This window comes from Neoarius graeffei, chromosome 28, assembly GCF_027579695.1.
Source record: "Neoarius graeffei isolate fNeoGra1 chromosome 28, fNeoGra1.pri, whole genome shotgun sequence".
In the NCBI taxonomy this organism is placed as follows: Eukaryota; Metazoa; Chordata; class Actinopteri; order Siluriformes; family Ariidae; genus Neoarius; species Neoarius graeffei.
In genome coordinates this window covers 49,919,432-49,939,973 of record NC_083596.1, presented here as the reverse complement: position 1 = coordinate 49,939,973, position 20,542 = coordinate 49,919,432, and the positions used below count along the sequence as shown (strand labels likewise).

General features: G+C 41.6%; 3 protein-coding genes across 4 annotated transcripts; 1 reads left to right on the top strand and 2 right to left on the bottom strand.

Moving 5' to 3' along the window:
- Positions 1–1,445: 1,445 nt before the first annotated feature.
- Positions 1,446–3,501, bottom strand: vma21 (vacuolar ATPase assembly factor VMA21). The gene is made up of 3 exons (XM_060912925.1): positions 3,330–3,501; positions 2,859–2,968; positions 1,446–2,555 (listed from the first exon to the last, which is right to left on the bottom strand). The coding sequence occupies exons 1-3, from the start codon at positions 3,389–3,391 to the stop codon at positions 2,413–2,415; spliced, it is 315 nt and encodes a 104-aa protein (XP_060768908.1). The 5' UTR covers positions 3,392–3,501; the 3' UTR covers positions 1,446–2,412.
- A 5,419-nt stretch (positions 3,502–8,920) lies between these two features.
- On the top strand, positions 8,921–13,629 carry nono (non-POU domain containing, octamer-binding). The gene is made up of 10 exons (XM_060912921.1): positions 8,921–9,025; positions 9,773–9,914; positions 10,022–10,215; positions 10,336–10,637; positions 10,853–10,948; positions 11,100–11,296; positions 11,517–11,701; positions 12,096–12,126; positions 12,555–12,634; positions 12,789–13,629. Exons 2-10 carry the CDS (start codon positions 9,773–9,775, stop codon positions 12,870–12,872), a joined length of 1,311 nt encoding a protein of 436 aa, XP_060768904.1. The 5' UTR covers positions 8,921–9,025; the 3' UTR covers positions 12,873–13,629.
- On the bottom strand, positions 10,273–19,951 carry tnfsf10l4 (tumor necrosis factor (ligand) superfamily, member 10 like 4). Of its 2 annotated transcripts, XR_009651886.1 has the most exons (6): positions 19,596–19,951; positions 17,453–17,590; positions 17,294–17,339; positions 16,797–16,883; positions 10,782–14,665; positions 10,273–10,689 (listed from the first exon to the last, which is right to left on the bottom strand). XR_009651886.1 is itself a non-coding variant. In XM_060912922.1 (5 exons), exons 1-5 carry the CDS (start codon positions 19,779–19,781, stop codon positions 14,247–14,249), a joined length of 876 nt encoding a protein of 291 aa, XP_060768905.1. In that variant the 5' UTR covers positions 19,782–19,951; the 3' UTR covers positions 10,273–14,246. The 2 variants fall into 2 exon arrangements, 1 of the variants encoding a protein (XP_060768905.1); XM_060912922.1 differs by having other exon boundaries at positions 10,273–14,665.
- Positions 19,952–20,542: the final 591 nt, after the last annotated feature.

Below are 20,542 nucleotides of genomic sequence, written 5' to 3'. Positions count from 1 at the left end.
AGAGAGCAACTGGACTTGCTTGACGATTCTTGAAAACGTTTCGCCTCTCCTCCGAAAGGCATCCTCAGTTCTGTCTGACTACTGAAGGGCTCTCATCCCAAAGTGCGTAGAAACATATCTGTGAAGAAACTCAGTCGTCCAGGTACATAGTAATCTGTGGTTGGTTGAAGAGAGCAACTGGACTTGCTTGACGATTCTTGAAAACGTTTCGCCTCTCCTCCGAAAGGCAGAATCGTCAAGCAAGTCCAGTTGCTCTCTTCAACCAACCACAGATTACTATGTACCTGGACAACTGAGTTTCTTCACAGATACGTTTCTACGCACTTTGGGATGAGAGCCCTTCAGTAGTCAGACAGAACTGAGGATGCCTTTCGGAGGAGAGGCGAAATGTTTTCAAGAATCGTCAAGCAAGTCCAGTTGCTCTCTTCAACCAACCACAGATTACTATGTACCTGGACGACTGAGTTTCTTCACAGATATCGCATATATACGTTATCAATTCTACTCGCCTCATCTCTTACAAGCATCACCAAGCTGCGAGCAGCATCAGGGCTGGAATATTTTGGTTCCCAATTTTGTTTACTCTGTTTTGTTCAAAATCCAGTGCTGTGAACGAGATCTATTTTCAAAATAGTAAGAAAGAAAGCACTTGTTCATGAATTATCTTCAAAGCATTATTTAGTACTAATGAGCACATTTTGTTTCACAAGTGTAGTGTAAAGATGAAGACAAATAATCCCTCGAAAGGGCTCAGTTATCCCCTGAAGGAGCTGATTTGTTCCCACATGGAACTTTTGTAATTGCAAACCAAGTGGATCGCTCAAAAGATTCGGACGTTGTCTTTGCTGCCTTCTCAAGTTTTTGTTGAATAGCTGGAATTCTTGGTGTAAATATTTACGCCAAAAAGCTTAAAAAAAAAAAAAACTTACAAAACCTTTCATTTAACCTTTCAGAAGGACCAAACAAAACCTGTGATAATCAAAAGGCAAGTTTTCTTAAAATAAACACCACTTAGTTGATATCAAATCAGTAGCCTTGGTGAACCACAAGGTGAATTTTGTGTATCTTTATATCTGCTGATTATCCTCCGATACTACGAAGTTATAACGAGGTTTCTCTTGTTTCGTTTCTGGTTCTGATTGGTTCCAAAGTTTATCAAGATGTATAACAGGTAATTGAACTCGATCAGGATAAGTGCTGAATCAAGATCACGATTCGCCATTCTGGTGATTGTAATGCTTATGCGCAGTGCGCTATTGTTCCACTCATTCTTATTACAACACAGTGACAAAGTGGCTTCACCTCTATAAGGCAGTAACCACAAAAATGTTTCTGAAAGAAAGAGACGTGTTGTGATCGTGCACCACTTACTGTTGCGTTCATTTCTCATTTTCTTAAAGTAAAAAAAATCTGGTAAAAATGGAAAATTATCATCACGTGACCTGTTTTTATGAGCATTTTTTTTTGTCTGCAACTATTTTATTTAATTTTTTGGGGCAGAGGTCCATTCATGGGCCCTCGAATCATCATACAAACATCAGTTATTAGTTTAAAAAACAGCGTACATGATGTAATAACAATGATATTCAGGACATTTCTCAGACTGCACTGCACAGAAGGAGGAGAACAAGACATGAAACAGAATAATGAGCACAAAGATCAAGCATTCATTCTATGCTTTAAGGATAACATTCAGATCAAATGTGTTATTCTGAGTCTGATCTATCTATTCATCTAATCTACACTAACACGATCCATCACTGTTCAGTTTTAATCGACGGCTTCACTCGAAACAACATTCTAGCACTTTCTGGAACCAGACTAAGTCCTGTACTGAGATCACAAAATGGTCAGATTGGAATTTTTTTTTTTTTAAAGCACCATTCACATTCCACAGGGTTCCTCAGCTACACTCTGAAAAAGTTCAGAAGCATGAAAGAATTGTTCGGATGTTCCTCTGGGGAAAGCCTGAAAAGGTTCTGTGTAAAACCGGACAACAGAGTGGCTTCTTACTGGAGCCAAAGAACCTTTAACCTTTTAAAGAACCCAGTTTCTATGTGGATGGAGGAGCTGGGATGAGAAAAAAATTTATTCTTGACGTGTTCAGGGGATAATTATAGGTTCTTCACCTCAGAAAAAGCTTGGAGTTCTTTCAATTAAGGAAAACACTGTTGTCCAGCTTCACAGAGAATCGTACAATCTTCTCTAGAGGAACGCTTCACATTCTACATCACACTCCTCAGGCTTGATAGAGACCTCTGACCTTGTTGGTACATGTGGACAGTAGAAGTGTTTTCACTGCATCAGAACTCTCCTGTGTTTCACTCATCTCTCACTCATTTTTTAACAGAATCAAAAAGCTGGTTTCTCTCTCGTTCTCCTTCGACTTCTCCGAATCCTCTTTCCTCTCCCTCAGTCCTGCTTTCCTTCCCTCGACTGCCGCGATCCCTCATTCCAGGCCACATAAACAAACAGCGCCAGGACCACGTGCACAGCCACCACAGCCAAGATGGCGGCGTAGAAGTAGCTGTCGTTGTTGGAGTAACCCAGAGATCCTGAGAGAGAGAGTGTGAGTGTATCAGGGAAAGGGTCAAATCACTGGTTTTTTTGGTAAAACACTCATGTTATTGTGTCTAGTTTCTATAATGAAAAAAAAACATGTAATCATTGACATGGTGAAGCTTTCTCCCAGGAGATGCTGATGGAACGTTTACGGAAGGAGTCTCCAGGATCAGTGCTTTGACGTGAAGCCGTCATTTTCCAACATCTTCACTGCAGACAATGGAGTTTATGCTTTTTTGCCTGGTAACACAACATGGAAGGTTTCATGTGGAAGTGGGTATGAACGCAAAACAAACCTTCAAACAAATATTTTTTAGAAGCGAAGTAGAGTCCAATGGGCAAAGTGATCATCAGGATGGTGAAAAACAGCAACGTCTTCAGGACTGTGAGTAACGATCCATCATTCCTGAGAGAGACAGACAGAGAGACACAGACAGAGAGACACAGACAGACAGACAGACAGAGAGACACAGACAGTCAGAGAGACACAGACAGAGAGAGAGAGAGAATCTCATTTCAGCGAATTCATTCAAAGCGCGTGCATCAGAAGCAGTGCAGTTCCTGTCTGGAATCTTCCAGTCAGTTCAGTAAACGCCGCTTCCTCCTCTTCTGTACACTTTCTCTAAATACAATGCTTTTTCTCCTCTAAAATGACTAAATATCTTTATTTCCTTCACCTCAAATCCCTCACTCGTGTTTTATGTCACTGCAGTGCTGCTAACGCTAACCGGGACTCCTCTCCACCATTAAAGCAGGATTACATTTACCCTCTGCTGTCCGCCGCAGGGTCGGGCCTGGAGCCGAGAGGAGCCTTGTCGTAGTTCTGCATCTTCAACTTGGAAAATTACTTTAAAACGTTTTTAATTTAATGTGTAAACAAACGTAATTCTGCACTCTAGCATTCCAGTGAAACGAGAAGATATTCACTTCCGGGTATGGTCACATGACTCTGACATCACGTGTAAGCGCGATTATTAATATTATTGCTATATGTGACCACTGGGGGGAGAGAGAGAGCGAGAGAGGAGGAGGGGCTGCGTTTGAGTGAACATACTGATGGGAAGAAGACAGAAAGAAAGAAAGAAAGAAAGAAAGAAAGAAAGAAAGAAAGAAAGAAAGATGGAGAATGAATGAAACAAAGATGGAGAAAGAAAGAAAATGAATGAAAAACATGGAGAAAGAAATAAAGAAAGAAAGAGATGGAGAAAGAAAGAAAGAAAGAAAGAAAGAAAGAAAGAAAGAAAGAAAGAAAGAAAGAAAGAAATGGAGAAAGAAAGAAAGAAAGAAAGAAAGAAAGAAAGAAAGATGCAGAATGAATGAAACAAAGATGGAGAAAGAAAGAAAGAAAGAAAGAAAGAAAGAAAGAAAGAAAGAAAGAAAGAATGGAGAATGAATGAAACACAAACATGGAGAAAGAAAGAAAGAAAGAAAGAAAGAAAGAAAGAAAGAAAGAAAGAAAGAAAGAAAGAAAGATGCAGAATGAATGAAACAAAGATGGAGAAAGAAAGAAAGAAAGAAAGAAAGAAAGAATGGAGAATGAATGAAACACAAACATGGAGAAAGAAAGAAAGAAAGAAAGAAAGAAAGAAAGAAAGAAAGAAAGAAAGAAAGAAAGAAAGAAAGAACGGATGGAGAATGAATGAAACAAACATGGAGAAAGAAAGAAACACAAAGAAAGAAAGAAAGAAAGAAAGAAAGAAAGAAAGAAAGATGGAGAATGAATGAATGAAACACAAAGATAGAGAAAGAAAGAAATTACATTATATTATTTGTATTTTGTTGTGTTTTTTTCTAAATATAATATAAAATAATATAATTAACTTAACTGAAGAACCCTTAAAGACACTTCATGAACACTTTTCCTCAGATTTACCCAAGTATCAAACAATTTAAGGACATTTTTTCCCTGGTAGGTTCTGTCTATCGAGGAGAAATTCCTGAACATTAATGTGCAGTGTTTATTGCACACTTACCCAGTTAATGCACACATGCTTTGATTAAAGGGTTCATTGGATAATTAAAGGTTCTTAAGGGTTCATCCAAGAATATAACAGAGATATATACTGTATAGGCTAAGAGTGTTCAGTTTTCCTGTTGGGGATGAAACACACTCAGAGCAACCCTTCAGAAGTTTTGTAATGGTTATGATGTCTGTAAAATAGTTGAACAGAGGTCCAGAGACTGATTCCAGCTGTTTCTGAGTGTTTAATCAGATTAAATTAAATTGACAAGAGTCTAAAGTCTCTGGTGTGGGACTCAGCTCTGGTTTCATGGAATTCATGACCTGTGTGTTTGCAAGAATCTGTAAAGTTTTTTCTGGAAGCGCGTCAAGTTGTAATAATAATAATAATAATAATAATAAGAAGAAGAAGAAGAAATGGATGAAGGTTTCATGGAAACCGTCAGGTCATTTCCCATTGTACACATAATTAGTAATTTTTTAAAAATTCCAAAAATATTCCCTTTATTCATCTCATCTCATTATCTCTAGCCACTTTATCCTGTTCTACAGGGTCGCAGGCGAGCTGGATCCTATCCCAGCTGACTACGGGCGAAAGGCGGGGTACACCCTGGACAAGTCGCCAGGTCATCACAGGGCTGACACATAGACACAGACAACCATTCACACTCACATTCACACCTACGGTCAACTTAGAGTCACCAGTTAACCTAACCTGCATGTCTTTGGACTGTGGGGGAAACCGGAGCACCCGGAGGAAACCCACGCGGACACGGGGAGAACATGCAAACTCCGCACAGAAAGGCCCTCGCCGGCCATGGGGCTCGAACCCGGACCTTCTTGCTGTGAGGCAACAGCGCTAACCACTACACCACCGTGCCGCCCTATTCCCTTTATTGTATGATGTTATTCTCATCTCATCTCATTTTCTGTAGCCGCTTTATCCTGTCCTACAGGGTCGCAGGCAAGCTGGAGCCTATCCCAGCTGACTACGGGCGAAAGGCGGGGTACACCCTGGACAAGTTGCCAGGTCATCACAGGGCTGACACATAGACACAGACAACCATTCACACTCACATTCACACCTACGCTCAATTTAGAGTCACCAGTTAACCTAACCTGCATGTCTTTGGACTGTGGGGGAAACCGGAGCACCCGGAGGAAACCCACGCGGACACGGGGAGAACATGTAAATTCCGCACAGAAAGGCCCTCACTGGCCACGGGGCTCGAACCCGGTCCTTCTTGCTGTGAGGCGACAGCGCTAACCACTACACCACCGTGCCGCCTACATCGCGGATCTGAGTGACATATTTAAATAATATTGGCTGGCATTGGGTGGTGTATCAGATATATTCCATTCAGCTAGCATGATACTGAACGAGTCCAAGACGAGTAGCTGAATGGAATATAGCTGATAGACCACAAAAAAGCCATTATTATTATTATAATACATACACACTCTCTTCATATCAGCATTCTCAAAGGCCAAGGCTAGATTACCCACAAGTTGGCACTGTTAGCATGGCAGTGAAGTCACCTTCCAGCCGATGTAGCGTTCATTAGTAGCACAGGCTAATGACCAAGAAACTAAGATTTCTGTCCCAAGACTCTTCTTCCATGCACACTTTCCACAGCATTTTTCACTCAGACTTAAGTCTTCATTTCCCAATGTCATTTACTTCATTACTTTTAAAATCAACATCGACAGCTTCACACAACGGAGCAACCTGGCAGCCAAAATTCTTTAAAAATCTTCCGCTTTTAACGAAGCAAACTTTGTGGCCATGTTTGTTTACAAACTGTCACAGTCACTCGCTAGCGCAGAAGTTTTAGATCTCTGACGTGTCTCTTTTCCAGTTTTTCGATGTCCGTTGGTATGTTTTTCTCTTGTAAATACGGGCAGCACGGTGGTGTAGTGGTTAGCACGGTCGCCTCACAGCAAGAAGGTCCGGGTTCGAGCCCAGTGGCCGGTGAGGGCCTTTCTGTGTGGAGTTTCATGTTCTCCCCGTGTCTGTGTGGGTTTCCTCTGGGTGCTCCGGTTTCCCCCACAATCCAAAGACATGCAGTTAATATGGGACGGCCTTGGGCTGAGGTGCCCTTGAGCGAGGCACTGAACTCCCAGCTGCTCCCCGGGCACTGTTAGCATGGCTGCCCACTGCTCTGGGTATGTGTGTGTGCTCATTGCTCACGTGTGTGCGCATGTGTGTGTTCACTGCTTCAGATGGGTTAAATGCAGAGATGAAATTTCTCAAGTGTGTGATGAATAAAGTTGTGCTGCTTGAAGAATATATAATGGAGTTTTGGTAGCCTTTCGGGTGTTCAGTGCATCTTTAGTTTCATTTTTCAGTTTATTTATGTAGTGCTTAAACCTCGCATTGGATTAGCCTCGTCTTCTCTCTTTCCTGGCCGACAAAGAAACGATTGTGTGCATGCACAACAGAAAAGTTTTGCCATTGGATCTTCACATGAGCTCCGATGTGTGACATCGTGTGGTCTTGACAACATGCAATATTATAACAATATTGCACACTCATTCTCCATTGGGGAGAGTGGTGTAATACACGGATGATAAGCGATATGCTAACAATATTGCATGCCATCAATAAACCCACTAGAAGGGAACAGAACACATGTTTTTATTCCATGGAAAAAGTGGCCCATATGTATAATAATTCCCAATATTTCACTCCAATGACATCACTCCCAGTGTTTTCCCACTGACTAATCACACGTTATCAAAATGGTGAACAGGTTCAAAATTAAAATGCTTTTGATTAACTTGCGTTTTTGTTTATTTTTTTGTGGATGTGTCCATATAATATAAAGAATATTACATGGTGGTGCTAAAATATGAAGCTTCTCTTCTTGTGTTGAAAACATTCCACTCGTTCTCTTTGCTCACTTGTGATATATACATTCACCACTTGAAGATAAACTTCATATCTATACGCCACGATGCAACATCCTCTATTTATGTGTTTGCCATATTTATACTGCCTCCGTTTCTGAAGCACAATTTTCAAGATTCAAGAATAGAGCAGCAGACTTGGTGCAAGCTTAAAGCGCAACCGGTCTAAATTACTGCACTGATTCCCATGGATTTCTCTCTGTAACAAAAGATGGACGTGAGACAGACAACTGAAAAATGCGTCACACACGGTTCTGGTGTAAATTAGTCTTGAGAAATGCATCTTTAAGCTTTTCTTCATGTCCGTGTTGGTCAGGGAAGCTCTGAACAAAATAAGTCATTTCTTCTTTCCATCGCAGCTGCATACGAGGCAGCCGAAGCCAGATCGGAGCCATTACAACCGAATAATCAGACAGAAACAGAATGGATCGGGTGAAAGAATTTAAAATATCGATACTTTCACAGAGCATCTTCAATTTCACGCTACATTTTAAGCTTTATGGCTTCGATGTTGCCGGATTGTTTTTGGAACATCACTTGCATATAAAGGGCGGCACGGTGGTGTAGTGGTTAGCGCTGTCGCCTCACAGCAAGAAGGTCTGGGTTCGAGCCCCGTGGCCGGCGAGGGCCTTTCTGTGCGGAGTTTGCATGTTCTCCCCGTGTCCGCGTGGGTTTCCTCCGGGTGCTCCGGTTTCCCCCACAGTCCAAAGACATGCAGGTTAGGTTAACTGGTGACTCTAAATTGACCGTAGGTGTGAATGTGAGTGTGAATGGTTGTCTGTGTCTATGTGTCAGCCCTGTGATGACCTGGCGACTTGTCCAGGGTGTACCCCGCCTTTCGCCCGTAGTCAGCTGGGATAGGCTCCAGCTTGCCTGCGACCCTGTAGAACAGGATAAAGCGGCTACAGATAATGAGATGAATGAGACTTGCATATAAAATGGCGACTCGCTACTTAGTGCAGGGGATTCTGGGAAGGCTGAGCCAGCCCCTTTAACGGCCATAACTACCATTTATCTAATACATATTATTAGGTTAATTTATAAATAATACTGTATTATTATTATTATTGTTAGTAGTAGGAGTAATAGTAGCCTAGTGTTGTTGTTTATGTTATTAGTTAATTCGTGAGAATACATAGCCCAAAACTACGACACACAAAGACATGAATTCAGAAAAAAAAACCAGCAAGGTAATATTTTTAACATAACGTTTAAATGTATTAAAAAAATTCCTTAATACAAAAATATTATATACATATTAGCCACCGCGTGGGGACGCAAATTTAATCTTTTCTGCTACTTCTGCACCGCTCACTAACTCGGCAACGACGACGTCATTTCCGCCGCGCAAAACCCAATAAGAATCCACTGAGCGTTTCGAAACGGATTTCTACCAATCAAAAGGCTCAAACTTTCCTGCGTCACGTGAGTGACTGTTATTTGATCCAATCAGAACCCCGAACAGCAACGAATGAACTGTTACTAAAGAAAGCATGTTAGGTTGTGAGTCGCCCCGCCCCTTCAGCTCTTTGTGGTCGAGGCTACTTTTGTGCGTGTGACCGGTTTTTAAAGGAATATTTATAGTCCGTTAAGGTGAGGATGTTTTTATATATTTAACCAAAACCGATAAAATGAGTGTAGTACTGTTTTTAAATGAAATATTTCGATAATTAGCACTTTGTCATTCTTCAGTCGTTGCAAGTGTTTAAGGAGAGCCGAGGAGCCTCTGTTCGGGTTAGCATTACTGCTTAGCCGCGGATGCTAATCAATTCCAATATTGAGATTGTGTGTGAAGTCAGTAATTTAGCAACAGAATATAGGAACTGTATTTTTGAATTATCTTCGTGAATTGAAATGAAACCGACTGCCTGGTTTGATGAATAAAAACCTGCTGTTTATTTATGTACAGCTTTTTATTGGCCGAATCCTGAATGGCAGTTTATAGGGCGCACATCAGTCATTATTTCGCCCTGGGGTCATAAAGGGAGTTTGGAGCTCTGGAGATCTATTTAGGATTTAACCTGATTGAAGTTAGCTTGGGGGGAGGGAATAAATAAATAAATATTCGTAGCTTGAAAGATTCAAGCAAAGGACCAACAGCAAGCATTCATTTGTTTATTTATTTGTGGGGGGGGATTTCTGAATCATGTCTACTTGGATGATTGTAATTCTTAAATTCTCCTTTTCGTGGTCCTGACATGGTGGCTGCCATGTTGGGGGTCATCCTGTGACCATCAGAGCTGAAAACTTGCATTTCTATCAGATTTCTGCTCATGTAATCCACAATCGTTCCAAGTTGTATTTGTTATGTAGATGTTGACTGGTTCTGTTCATTCTTAGATGCAAGGAAACCGAGGAGGTCGTCCCGATCAGCATAATCACGGCCCGGTGAGGCAGCAGCTGAACCCGCAGCATGACAGGAAGCCTCCAGGAATGGACAGCAACGGGCAGCACACGGATGTCGGAGAACAACAGAGCCCGAGTAAGAACCTGCTCCCTGCGCTGTTCTAAAACTGGCTTTAGACTTGTTTTCTTTTTTTGCCACAGGTGAAAAGTCATCTTTATCTTGAAGTGTCTGTTGTTCCTCAGATGCTGGTCTGACCATTGACCTGACGAGCTTTAAGAAGCCCGGGGAGAAGACGTACACGCAGCGCAGCCGGCTGTTTGTGGGCAACCTGCCTGCTGGCACCTCTGAAGAGGAAGTGGAGAAGCTCTTCTCCAAATATGGCAAACCCTCTGAGATCTTTATCAACAAGGACCGAGGTTTTGGGTTCATCCGCCTGGTAAGAGCAGCAGCTTAGCACTGAGTGAATGTGTGCAGAATGATGGTTTCACATGTATAGTGAGTCTCAAAGGAGTTTATTTATTTATTTACTTACTTACTTACAAATCAATGTCTCCAGGAAACTAAGACCCTCGCGGACATCGCCAAAGCTGAGCTGGATGACACAATGTTCCGTGGCCGTCCGATCCGCGTGCGCTTTGCCACTCATGGTGCTGCGCTCTCTGTGAAGAACCTGCCTCAGTTTGTATCCAATGAGCTGCTGGAGGAGTCCTTCTCCATGTTCGGCCCCATCGAGCGCGCCATTGTGATTGTGGACGACCGTGGCCGGCCCACAGGGAAGGGCATCGTGGAGTTCGCCAACAAACCTTCAGCCCGGAAAGCCCTGGACCGCTGCACTGATGGAGCTTTCCTCCTTACATCGTTAGTGACACTGCAATATTTTATACATTTCCTCTCTGATGGAAGGTTAAATCTGTCAGAGAGAAAGAGAGAGATGCCTCCTTCTGAAGTAAACATTTTGATTTGCTGTATGAGGAGGGGGAAGTTATGATTAAACAGAGTTACCTTTTCTTTGAAAGTTTCAGTATCGGCACGGGCCCGGTTATGTGTAAGTGACGCTGTTGGTGTAATTCCAGGTTTCCTCGGCCCGTGACAGTGGAACCGATGGAGCAGTTGGATGAAGATGAAGGACTTCCAGAGAGGCTCGTCAGCAAAAACCCACAGTACCACAAGTGAGTCTCTCTCACACAATTTCAGATAGCCCAACTGGTCCAATCTGTTTTACCAAAATAGCTGTAGTTGTTGAAATGTGTACATACACACTTCACTTGTCTGAGCACTTGATCGTAATATTGAAGTCTTTCTCATTGTGTGTGTTGTCAGGGAGCGTGAGCAGCCCCCGCGCTTCGCCCAGCCCGGCTCGTTCGAGTACGAGTATGCTATGCGCTGGAAGGCTCTCATGGAGATGGAGAAGCAGCAGTTTGAGCAGGTGGACAGGAACATCAAGGAGGCGCAGGAGAAACTGGAGCAGGAGATGGAGGCAGCCAGGCACGAGCATCAGGTCATGCTCATGAGACAGGGTGAGTCCCACAACCTCCTTCCTTCCAAACACACACACACACACACGCGCTTCATATCTTTGCTTGTTCATCCCATTTTTATATTTCTTTCCCGAATCACTTGTTCACTCCATCCCTCACTTCCCTTGTTTAGCTCTCCATCTTTCACTTAGTGACTCGGCGCATAGAGTTTCTCACATTTTTTTTCCTCTCTCTCTCTCTCTCTCTCTCTCTCTCTCAGATCTGTTGAGGAGGCAGGAGGAGCTGAGGCGTATGGAGGAGGCGCACAACCAAGAGGTGCAGAAGAGGAAGCAGCTGGAGCTGCGTCAGGAGGAGGAGCGGCGCCGCAGGGACGAGGAGATCAGAGCTCACACCGAGGAGCTGATGAGGAGACAGCAGGGCACTGGAGCAAACTTTGGCGAAAAGGTACACACACACACAGGTGTATACTCTGCACAATAAGAGATGAGAAGAAAATGCACAAATAAGGTAGCAGGTTTTTAAGTGCACTAGCTGCAGGAAAAGAGCATTGATTTCGCACAATATATTAGTAATTTCTTATTACAGCAAATAGTGGGGAATTTTTTACATGGTGAAAAATTAACTTGGTGTGTGTATGTGCGCACGCGGTTTGCTGTGAAGAGAAAATACACAGCCGATCCTCTGACTCTTTCGCATCACAGCGACCCCTAGTGGTCAATCAAACGCAATCTCATGTTTTAAGATGTTCGACGCGGAGCTTAAATGTGAATCACCGCGTTTAGAGTTTTATACTCATCCTCATACTCCCCGTGTTAACACTCGTTTTTGTTTGTCGCAGAGGGAGCAGGACATGAGGATGCACATGGGAGGTGAGACTCGACGACACAACACTGATCTGACACGAAACAGTTCTTCCTCTTTTTCATACCTTGCTTTCTCAGTTATGTAACTCATCCTTTCACATCTTCCCTCCTTTATTCTCACTTGTTGTATGGCTTCCTCTTTGACTTCTTCCTTATTCTTTTACACCTTCCCACCTTGACTCTTGGGTTGGGTGTTTTTTTTTTTTTTTTTTAATTCATCCTGCTCTCACATGGATGTCTTTTTTTTTTTTTTTTTAACTTTCTTCCTCCCGAATCGGTGCATCCCTCACTCGTTCATGTATTTATTTTTTCATTCTGTCCCAGCTGTGTCTCATTTCAGCTGCTACTATCGTTCATATGTAATGTTTGTTTTTTATTTATTTATTTTTTTAAATCCTTTTTTTTAATGGGTTGTACTCATTCTGGTGTTAAAGGTCAAGGCCTTCCCATGAACAGGACCTCAATGGGAGGAAACCCTGCACCAGGAGGATCACCCAACATGGCTGCCAATGAGGTATGATGTTGCAATTCACATAAATATCTAAAATACAGTATCCAATAACGATCACAAAATATTAGGGGGTTGTCCCCTGTATTTGGGATGTTGCTGGAAATGGCTTACTGACTTAGCCTCATGTGGGTTTTTTTCTCTCTGTCTATCTTTACAGGGTACTGGAGGAAATGCAGGTGGACTTCCTCTGCCGTTTCCACGTCCTGGCCCACCTGTTGACTACAAACGGCGCAGATTCTGAGAGCCCAGGACGCGCACTTCTCTCAAGGTTTTTTTTTTTTTTGTCATTGTTTTTTTTTTTTAAACACATGCATACTGTACAATATTTTTAAGTCCAACTCATGAATTTGCTAGTTTCATCAAACACATTTTAAAACTGTGCAAAGTTTCTTTTAAGCTTAGACAAAGTCCTTGGTATGATTTTTCTCTTGAAGATTTATTGTGTTGTACCCTTCATGGGGTTTTGTATAGAGCTTTTGTTTTTCCATATTAATGTGATATCCCTTCTCTTTTTTTTTTTTTTTTTTCCCCTTCAAATTTCGTATTTCATCCCATGTACTTTTTTATATAGACATAGTGAATTCATTTTTGTCTGAAATACCTGCATTTATAAAACGGCTCACAATAAAAAGTCCGGGATTCAGTGTTGTATTGAGCTTGGTCCTGGTCTTTTTGTTATTTTAAGAAAAGTGCTTTAGTTCCTCCTAAACCCAAATTAAGTCACTCAGCCAGGGCATGTTTGGTGTCAGAATTTTTTTTTTTTTATTTGAAAATTGAAACAATTTGAATTAAGGTTTTTTTTTTTTAAGACAGACTTTGGCATTGTCCTGGATCTTGGAAAAACTGACCTTGTTGAAGTAGCATGCAATATGTTCGTGGGTTGTTTTTTTTTTTCCCCTTCTTTTCATGATTTTAATATTTAAAATAACACCATTATATTAAGGAAAATCCCTTTATATTACAGATTAAAAACCTTATTTAGGCCTTGGGGACACTTACTTTTGAGCAGCTTGTTTTTCTCCTCATTTAAATATTTAATTTTAAAAAAATTAATAAAAGGTCTACTGTGGTCCTATAATTATTTACGTTATACAGTATATAATTAGTGACCTGACAAAATACAAATCAGAGTTTTGTTAGATTTAAAACTAAGTGAAATACAAGAATTAGCTGTTAAGTCAAGCTAGCTATCTCATTTGATCAACATTATCAGTTGAGCATTTGATAAAAGTTGGTTAGTTTATGTGAGCTAGCTGTTTCAATATCACTGGTTAATGTTATCTATAAGGAGCTCGATAGTCTACTAAGAAGTTTGTTCGCAGGTTAGTGTTATTAGGGCAGCTGACCTTGATGTTTGCTCAATATCTGTTGAAATTACTGCTACAGAATTGTTTCAAATTTTAAACATTAAGTCAGTATTTTCTGTGTTGTGTTACTCTAATTCTATTTTTGAGCCATTGTCTCTCAAAAAAGTGGGATTACAATTTAGTGGCTGGATTTGAACCTCTTGCCAGTCAGGGGCTTTTTTTTTTTGGTCAAGCCAAAGGCTTTGTATCATTGGGCTACATTGAATGCAAGGAAATAAGGACACTGCCTGAGATTCCTGTATAAACTGTCAGTCTATTATAAATGCCCCAAAGTAAGTCGCCTCTGGTTGAAGGAGAACAGCATCCATGTTGCTCACGTACAGCGAAAGCCTGTCGCCTTGCTCAAGCTGAAACAATGCCCCCTGATGACTGGAGTACAGACCCACACTGGACTCAGAACCAAGACGCCGACTCACTCCAGCTTTGCCAAGCATCATCAGCTCTGGGTGTGATGCCGTTCTCTTGAACAAGTATTGGACCAGCTGGAGCTCTGGTCCCGGGTGCAAGGTTATGAAATTAACCTGCGAGTAGACAAAATAAATCCCATCCAGAGGAACCACAACTTCTCCATCAGGACTGAGGATCGTCAGTCCCTCCTGAGTGCTCTGTCCGATCAGGATCTCCCAGTTTAGACGCTCTAACGTGGGTCGGGAATCTTGGGAGTCACCTGGTGATAAGAAATTAAAGGTGCTAAGTAATAAATATGACTATTACAAAAAAGCTATTTTGTTAATATGTAAGGCATCCATTCTCATGACTATAAATTCCCTCTGAAATCATTTGACACGGGTGGCACAGTGGTGTAGTGGTTAGTGCTGTCGCCTCACAGCAAGAAGGTCCGGGTTCGAGCCCCGTGGCCGGCGAGGGCCTTTCTGTGTGGAGTTTGCATGTTCTCCCCATGTCCGCGTGGGTTTCCTCCGGGTGCTCCGGTTTCCCCCACAGTCCAAAGACATGCAGGTTAGGTTAACTGGTGACTCTAAATTGAGCGTAGGTGTGAATGTGAGTGTGAATGGTTGTCTGTGTCTATGTGTCAGCCCTGTGATGATCTGGCGACTTGTCCAGGGTGTACCCCGCCTTTCGCCCGTAGTCAGCTGGGATAGGCTCCAGCTTGCCTGCGACCCTGTAGAACAGGAAATAGCGGCTAGAGATAATGAGATGAGATCATTTGACACCAGCTCATAGGGCCTGTTTTTTCTCAGCCGCAGTGACTAAAATTCTGAGGTAAAAAGCAAAAAAAAAAATCTGGTAAAAATCCAAATAAATATGAAGTAAAATATAAAAGATCTGAGGTAAGAAACCAAACAAATCTGAGTGAAAAATAGAAAAGAATAAGAGGTGAAAATCCAGAATAATATACAATATATGTATACAAAATATCTGAAGTGCCCCCCTCAAACACCAAATCTGAAGTTAAAAAAAAAAACAGACATATGTATATACAAAATAATCTTAGGTAAAAATTCAAAAGTAATTCTGAGGTAAAATTCAAAGAAATCTGATTTAAACATCTAAAACAATATACACTATACACACGTACAAATTATCTGAGGTTACCTCCCACGAAAAAAAAACTGAGGTAAAAAGCCAAAACATATACAACGTATGGATATACACAATATTTGTGGTAAACATTCTCAGAAATCAGAGATAAAATCCAAACGAATCTGAAGTAAAAATACAAAAAACAATCTGAGGTGAAAATGCAAAACAATGTACAACACACACATACAAAATATCTCAGATAACCCCCCCAAAAATCTGAGGTAACCATCTAAAAGTATTTCTGAGGTAAAATACAAACAAATCTGAGGTAAAATACAAAAGAAAAGGAAGTAAATATACAAAAAAAAATCTGAGGTGAAAATCCAAAACAATATACAACACACACATACAAAATATCGCAGATAACCCCCCAAAAATCTGAGGTAAACATCCAAAAATATTTCTGAGGTAAAATCCAAACAAATCTGAGGTGAAAATCCAAAACAATGTACAACATCCGCACATCCAAAATGTTGAAGGTAATCCCCCAAAAAAAATCTGAGGTAAAAATCCAATAGTATTTTTGAGATAAAAGCCAAACAAATCTAAGGTAAAATACAAAAGAGTATGAAGTAAAAATGCACAAAAAAATCTGAGGTGAAAATCTAAACCATATACAACAGATGTAGATACAAAAAGTGTCTGAGGTAACCCCACACCCGAAAAAAAAAAAATCTGAAAAATTACTATTAAATTGAAGTGAGATAGAAGTCCAAAAATAATTCTGAAGTAAAATGTAAAGACGTGGGGCAAAAATATCTGCAAAATATAACATATCCACAATATATCCATAATATAGTGTATGAGGTCGGTCATATTTAAAAGAAAAAACATGGATAGTTTCCATAAAAATATTAAATTTCTCATCACAATGTGATTTCATTGCTGAAACTAAATTTTAAACAAGTTTCTATTTCTGTCGAGTGAGTTCACGGAATCAGAACGTATGCTGAAGAGTAGTTCAGCGGTAATGTGGATGCTACACAACACCAGTGTCATGGGTTTGAGCCACAGTTTGGGTGTGAGCCCAGAATTAGATTTTTCAGAATATTGAAAATACACTGATCAAATTATGGACAAGCGAAAAACAAGCTATGTTCGTGTAACCCAATTCAGTCATGTAGAACTGATGTACTCAAGTGTGTAAATGAATTCTGAGGTAAAAATCCAAGTAAATTAGAGGTAAAACGTCATTTTGAAGGGGATTTATTGATGGAAGGGGTTATTGTCAGCAGATGGATGTTATTTATTCAGACCTGTTCTCTGCAGATGGTGATATTGTTTGAGCTCCTGCTTTGCCCCGATATGTATCGCTGGTTTGAAGACCTGTGTGATATTGTGCTCTGTGAAATATATCATAAAGTAACAATCAGTCAGATGGTTACCTGGGCAGCCTGTTTTCTTTTTTCATTCAGAATGATGCTTCTTTCTTCTTTTAATGGGTCCTTTTGAGAGAGGACAATCCCATAATTCTGTACATCACTTTTTCAATTGAATCCAGCTTTATACTTTATATTTAAAAGAAAACACACATGCTAATATTAAGCTGTAAATTCTCATCGGGGCAAATTTCATTCATAAAGAAGGTTATCTAAGAAATTATCAAGATATCTTGCCAAAATGCTTCAAGCAATTTCATTCCAGCTTTATGATATCATATCTCATAAGAGATTTTTATGCAAACCGTAACACAATTATCATGATTTGAATCTTTAATATTTTGTAATTGAACATGAAAATTAATATTATTTACCTCCTAAACTCTGCCATAAAGAGTTGCGGATGTCCAGCAAGAGTCTCTGTGGAATTTAATACGATATGTCACTCATCCACACTGGAAGCTCCAAATGTCTATGATGATTATGGGATTAAAGTTTGTTAAGTTTTAACGCTGTGAGGTTCCACTCGGTACCGTATTCACGCTGTTCTGGAGTTCTTGCATCATGAAGTCGCAGCTTGCCAGACCTGCGGTGTGCATCGCTGCTGGATCGTGGCCATGTTGGTGGAGACACTCCGTGGGGAAGACGTCATGGTGGAGAGATTCAGTGGTCTGACAAAGTGAAAATGAAAGAAAAAGAAATCAAACATGCAGAGATGGTCCAAGAACATTACTTGGACTTTTTAGAGACATTACAGGAACATGGTCGAGATGTTACAGAGACAATAAAATTATGGTATGGACAGGGATATTATTGTAATGGTACAGGGAGGTTACTGAGGCGTTACAGGAACCTTATCGGGACATTAAAAAAATGTTACCGTAATGTTCCTGTGAAGTTACAGTAATGTTACAGAAACGTTACAGTGACGTGACAGATGTTACAGGAATGTCAGAGAAATGTGAAAGGAAAGATACAGTAATGTCACCAAAACATTACAAAGATGTTACAGAGAAATTACAGGATTGTTACAGTTACAGGAATGTCACAGAAATGTTACAGTGACATGGCAGAAACATTACAGGAACACTCTCAGAAAATAAAGTACATTATTGTACCTTTAGAGGTACAACGGCTTGTCACTGGGGCAGTACCCTCTAAGGTACTCATTTGTACCCTTTATATATTGCTTGGGGCGGCATGGTGGTGTAGTGGTTAGCGCTGTCGCCTCACAGCAAGAAGGTCCGGGTTTGAGCCCCGTGGCCGGCGAGGGCCTTTCTGTGTGGAGTTTGCATGTTCTCCCCGTGTCCGCGTGGGTTTCCTCCGGGTGCTCCGGTTTCCCCCACAGTCCAAAGACATGCAGGTTAGGTTAACTGGTGACTCTAAATTGACCGTAGGTGTGAATGAGAGTGTGAATGGTTGTCTGTGTCTATGTGTCAGCCCTGTGATGACCTGGCGACTTGTCCAGGGTGAACCCCGCCTTTCGCCCGTAGTCAGCTGGGATAGGATCCAGCTTGCCTGCGACCCTGTAGAACAGGATAAAGCGGCTACAGATAATGAGATGAGATGAGATATACTGCTTGGGAACAGAAATGTATCTTTTTGACCTTAAAAAAAGGTGCACAAAGTTACCTTGATGTCCAATAATGAGCCCGAGGGGGTACATTAGTGTAAATGGCGACAGAAAGGGACTCCGACTGTACCCCTATTTCTGACAGTGAATGTTACAGTGACATGTCAGAGACATTATAGTAATGTTACAGGAACGTTTCAGTGACGTCACACAAACATTACAGGAATGTTACAGGAACGTTACAGTGATGTTACAGAGACATTACAGGAATGTTACAGGAACATTTCAGTGATGTCACACAAACATTACAGGAACGTTACAGGAACGTTACAGTGATGTTACAGAGACATTACAGGAATGTTACAGTGATGTTACAGAGACATTACAGGAATGGGCGGCACGGTGGTGTAGTGGTTAGCGCTGTCGCCTCACAGCAAGAAGGTCCTGGGTTCGAGCCTCGTGGCCGGTGAGGGCCTTTCTGTGCGGAGTTTGCATGTTCTCCCTGTGTCCGCGTGGGTTTCCTCCGGGTGCTCTGGTTTCCCCCACAGTCCAAAGACATGCAGGTTAGGTTAACTGGTGACTCTAAATTGGCCGTAGGTGTGAATGTGAGTGTGAATGGTTGTCTGTGTCTATGTGTCGGCCCTGTGATGACCTGGCGACTTGTCCAGGGTGTACCCCGCCTTTCGCCCGAAGTCAGCTGGGATAGGCTCCAGCTTGCCTGCGACCCTGTAAAAGGATAAAGCGGCTACAGATGATGAGATGAGATGAGATGAGACATTACAGAAATGTTACAGGAATGTAACAGTGACATTAACGGAATGTTGCAGTAATGTTCCACGGATGTGAGAGAGCCATTATAGGGAATTTAAAGGGATGTTACTCAGATATTACAGAAAGATACAGGGAAGTTATACGGACAATATATTTAAAGACATTATCTTCAAGAATTATGCTGGCAGACAGAAACGACAGAGAAATAGAAAAAGAAAGAAAGGCAAAAACAGGAAACCAAAGAAGGAAAACAGGAAATAGAAGACAAAGCAGACAAGAAAGAAAGAAAGACTCACTCTCTCACTGTGTGTGTGTGTGTGTGTGTGTGTTACCGTGTGTAGTTCTCGGGTGAAGTTGTACAGCAGTGTGGCTGTGATTAAAGTTTCAGCTCCCAGAATCACAACCAGCAGCAGGAAACAAGCAGTCCGCGGCTGAGCGTCTGCGCGCGCGCTCGGTGTTCTGTGGATGCGGTTATAACAGGAGTTATAACAGGAGTTCCTCTGAATGTTTAGAGTCATGTTCAGTGTGCAGGTGGAGGGGAATCTGCATTCGGGATAGAAAGTGAAAGTTCATCTCTCTCTGTGTGTAAGTGATAAACTGGGGAAAGGTTGTATAGGTCTGTTCACTTTCCTCTGCACTTCCGGGTTTATGTTGTTTTGGAAAGTCCCACAGGATTCATTGGCTGTGTCCCAAATCACATCACATCCAGCATTCCTTTTCTCTGCAGCTATGCAGTAGCCTAGCTCTGATGCGTCCTGTCACGTTGCTAAACCTGCCTTAGGAGCCGCAGCAATACTTTTATGAAGGGTTTCCATAAACTGTGGGTGGTAGAAAAGGGCAACTGGACTTGCTTGAAGATTCTTGAAAACGTTTCACCTCTCGTCCAAAAGGCTTCCTCAGTTCTGTCTGACTAATAGGGAGTATCAGATATTTATCCTCTCCTGGCTCAGAATCAGAATCAGAATTCTGATGACCAGCTCATCTAAGGTGTCACTGAGGCATCATGTTGGTGTGGGTCGCTGGAGGCTGGGTGTGAATGGCGAGTCATTAGGGTGATCAAAGGATTGCCCGTTAGGGTGATCACTGGCAATCTGACTCTCTCTGTCCTCCTGTGAGTCCCCGAAAACAGCTGGGTCCTGGCGTACACCCAGCCGTCTGGGAAGAGTGTCCAAGACCACCTTGTAGATGGTTGACAAATGATGTCTTAGACCCCCACCTCTGTTCAGTGATGGCCGTTCCAGGTTTACAAAAATGGCTTCTTTGACTCCTCGCTCATACC

What these genes read in the sequence shown, in the direction of transcription:
- vma21 (XM_060912925.1), bottom strand. Translation starts at nt 3,391, where the DNA reads ATGCAGAACTACGACAAGGCTCCTCTCGGCTCCAGGCCCGACCCTGCG. An exon ending in CCTGCGGCGGACAGCAGAGG is followed by an intron (nt 2,969 to 3,329) that starts GTAAATGTAATC and finishes TGTCTCTCTCAG; the next exon opens with GAATGATGGATCGTTACTCA. An exon ending in TAAAAAATATTTGTTTGAAG is followed by an intron (nt 2,556 to 2,858) that starts GTTTGTTTTGCG and finishes TCTCTCTCTCAG; the next exon opens with GATCTCTGGGTTACTCCAAC.
- nono (XM_060912921.1), top strand. Translation starts at nt 9,773, where the DNA reads ATGCAAGGAAACCGAGGAGGTCGTCCCGATCAGCATAATCACGGCCCG. An exon ending in GTTTTGGGTTCATCCGCCTG is followed by an intron (nt 10,216 to 10,335) that starts GTAAGAGCAGCA and finishes CAATGTCTCCAG; the next exon opens with GAAACTAAGACCCTCGCGGA. An exon ending in GGTCATGCTCATGAGACAGG is followed by an intron (nt 11,297 to 11,516) that starts GTGAGTCCCACA and finishes TCTCTCTCTCAG; the next exon opens with ATCTGTTGAGGAGGCAGGAG.
- tnfsf10l4 (XM_060912922.1), bottom strand. Translation starts at nt 19,781, where the DNA reads ATGACTCTAAACATTCAGAGGAACTCCTGTTATAACTCCTGTTATAAC. An exon ending in TCACCCGAGAACTACACACG is followed by an intron (nt 17,591 to 19,595) that starts GTAACACACACA and finishes TCACTTTGTCAG; the next exon opens with ACCACTGAATCTCTCCACCA. An exon ending in TCACCATCTGCAGAGAACAG is followed by an intron (nt 14,666 to 16,796) that starts GTCTGAATAAAT and finishes TCTTATCACCAG; the next exon opens with GTGACTCCCAAGATTCCCGA.